This window comes from Odontomachus brunneus, unplaced genomic scaffold (assembly GCF_010583005.1).
Source record: "Odontomachus brunneus isolate Ranch 3 - 2012 unplaced genomic scaffold, Obru_v1 Obru_scaffold_048, whole genome shotgun sequence".
Taxonomy (NCBI): Eukaryota; Metazoa; Arthropoda; class Insecta; order Hymenoptera; family Formicidae; genus Odontomachus; species Odontomachus brunneus.
Genome location: NW_022639498.1, coordinates 1,583,383 through 1,586,678, shown reverse-complemented (window position 1 = coordinate 1,586,678; position 3,296 = coordinate 1,583,383). Strand labels below are relative to the sequence as shown.

Below are 3,296 nucleotides of genomic sequence, written 5' to 3'. Positions count from 1 at the left end.
CAATAATTTTGTAGATATTTACGTAAATATCTTAGAAAATAGAGGTCGCATAAAAATTTTTTTCAAACAAAAGTTGTTTGCTTTTTCACGTAGAATAAAATGCCGTAATAAAAAATATGTATTTCTATTTAAAAAAGCAAAGTTGACCTTGTCCTGACCTTGGCGACGTCATCTTAGGTCAAATAACTACTGTTATTAAATGCGACTTTTTAAGCCTTACAACTTTTATTGGAAACATTTTTCTCTAAAATGCTCCCCCGCCGAGTTATCATGCCGTCCCGGTACTTTTTGGACACTCTGTACACACACACACACACACACACACACACACACACACACACACGCGCGCGCGCGCGCGCGCACGCACGCACGCACACACACACACACACATTACCAATTTAAATTTCGATTTTCTTATTTTTTTATTAATTTAATAATTATAATTACATTTATTTTTTTACGTATACTATTTATAGAAATATTTACCTAATATTGCTAGAAATATTTATTTTTTGTTTACTATAAATATTGTATAAAATATTTAAGTTATATTTTAATAATATTTTGAATAAAGATTTTGATACTTTTTTCTTTATGTATAGCAATATTTATAAAATATTTATATATTATTTTTAAAATATAATTCGACATTAATATTTATGAATCTTTATCATAAATATTGTGTGCTGTCTAGGACTTTGTTGAAGTTAACATGTACTTTTCGTTTTTTAATTTTTGTTTTTTTTCAATATCTCAATCATTATTGTGAGTATCGCAAAATGTGAGTATACGTTCACCTGATCCGTATTATATGTCTAGAAGAGCTTCAAAGGTTGTTCTGGAATACCTTATATAAATCAGTAGCTACAAATAATAAACATTATTGTAAGAATGTTCTTTATTTGGAGGAAGGGTTGTTAAATAATTATATATATATATATATATATATATATATATATATATATATATATATATATATATACACACATTTATTAATTATTAATTTATTGCATTATACGTTATCTAATTTTCACATTCATAAGTGTTAAGTACATGTTCATAAATATAAGTTTTAAGATTCCAGTTTGGAAGATGAAGTCATTCCTTGTTTTCTTTTTATTTGAGAAGCCGTATGACGGTTTTGATTGCCCTCTCTCTTACATGTTTTTTTGTGTTCTTTCGTAGGCATATATTTATCTTGCTCTTGACCTTTAGATTTACCTTAAATGAAAAAGAAAATGCATGCGGTAGCGTGCGCATACGTGAATGCGTGTGTACATGTATGATGTGTGAGAATTTAAACTTAAAAAATGCTCATTATAACAAATTGTTTTATATTAAAAGATTCTTTTAACAAAGAAATCCTTTTATAGTTATATAATGAAAGATATTCTATTTTTTATTATATAGGCTATCTTAGGACAACTTTCGAAGTTCTCGTGGAGACATAACACAGATTAAGGTGAACATAAAAGTTCCATGCTATTTTGCGATATTCGCAATAATTATTGAGATATTAATTAAAAAAGATTGGTGAATGATCACATGTAATATGATAGATAAGCTGTAGTGGCGCAGTCTGTCGTTGTATACTTATATATCAAGTCAAATTAAACAAAAATCTATCATTTTGCAAATGACTACATAAATTTTTAGATATTAATTAACGAAGATTCATTCATTATTGCGTACAATCATACAACAATTTTCTTTCATTAATAACTAAAAATCTACATGGTTATTTGCAAAATAATAGAGAGATAAAATTTTTATTCAATTTGACCTAATATAGAAGCATACAATGACAAACGTCGCCACAATAACTCACCTACCATATCTCATGTGATTATTCACAAATCTTTCTTAATTGATGTCTCAATAATTATTGCGAATATCATAAAACGGTATAGGACTTTTATGTCCATCTTAATTTGCACTATGTCTCCATAAAAACTCCGTTTTTAGAAAGTTTTTGAAACACCTTATCTATCTATTAATTTACATTTCAATAACTAAATGAAATTATAAAGGATTGCTAAGAAAAATTTCAACATAAACTTTGAAACATACCGACTACATTTTGTGAATTTTTATCTCCTTTTGTTGATTGTTTTCGTTGTTCTGTTCTAGCACGCAAATTCACTGGATTTTGTATAAAGTGATCAATATTTTGTACTGACTTCTCATTTTCAATTTCTATGTCATCTTCGAAATTAGCATCATATTTATCATTTGTGCACAAAATCTGGAAATAAAATGTTACGCACACAAAATAATATTCATAAATTTATGATGAAATTATTTATTAAAAACAAAAAACATTTAAACCAACTCTTGGGGTAGTGAAAGGTCTAAAATCTATTTCTGTAGTATCTGGCACGCTACTTCGAACATTATGGCTGTCATATGTATCGTCATATTCATCATCGTAATCATCCACTTCATCTATAATACTATATTTTTCATAAATGGATTTGTCAATTTCAGATTTGTCATTTAACATTTCATTTGCATCCTTATATTTTTCTTTTCTAGAAAAAAGGGAAGAAATGCATTTAATGTTGACTAACTTTTTATAACTTTTCTATAATTCTTTAATATGAATTTTTTATCGAATTATATACAGGATGTCCCGCGTAAAACGTGTCAAAAGAAAAATATAAATGGAACAGATAAAAGTGAACAAAAATTGTAGAGGTCATTTTTCAAACCATGTAAAATTTCGAGATATTAATTAAAATAGTTAGACATATCAGAGCGCGGCGATGCGGCAGGCGGGACATACGGCTCGCCGCGGCCGGTGAAAAAAATGGACGATTACTCGCGGATCTATCTTATAGGCCAGAGAGGTGGGCCGTTTGGCATATGGAAATGGGTAGCTCCGTTTGTATGTACGTGTACGTGTGCGCTCGTTCATTTTCTTCGCCAGCCGCGGCGAACCGTATGTCCCGCCTGTCGCGTCGCGCGCTCTAATTTGTTCAACTATTTTTATTAATATCTCGAAATTTTACGTGGTTGTTTGAAAAATGACCTCTACAATTTTTGTTCAGTTTTATCTGTTCTATTTATATTTTTCTTTTGGCACACCTTACGCTGGACACCCTGTATACAGGGTGTCTCAGACCTCCATGATGACTCTTTGTGAGAACGTAGAACGGATTGATGTGAGCAAGAAAGTTCTGTGTCGTTTTGCGATATTCACAATAATAGTCGAGATATTAATTAAAAAAGACTGGTGAATGATCACGCGCGATATGGTAGATCAGCTGCAGTAGCACCGTCTGCCGTTGTATACT

At 30.2% G+C, this 3,296-nt stretch overlaps 1 protein-coding gene across 5 annotated transcripts in view; it reads right to left on the bottom strand.

Moving 5' to 3' along the window:
• Positions 1-988: 988 nt before the first annotated feature.
• Positions 989-3,296, bottom strand: part of LOC116844960 (activating signal cointegrator 1 complex subunit 2-like) — a 5,063-nt gene continuing 2,755 nt past the window's right edge. For 4 of the 5 annotated variants that reach the window (XM_032817154.1, XM_032817155.1, XM_032817153.1 and 1 more), the window contains exons 7-9: positions 2,333-2,531; positions 2,071-2,245; positions 989-1,221 (exon numbers count right to left, since the gene is read on the bottom strand). In XM_032817154.1, coding sequence (XP_032673045.1) covers positions 1,073-1,221; positions 2,071-2,245; positions 2,333-2,531 — 523 coding nt within the window. In that variant the 3' untranslated portion in view covers positions 989-1,072. Of the gene's footprint in view, positions 1,222-2,070; positions 2,246-2,332; positions 2,532-3,296 lie in introns of those variants that run through there. The other variant, XM_032817156.1, reaches the window with a different exon arrangement.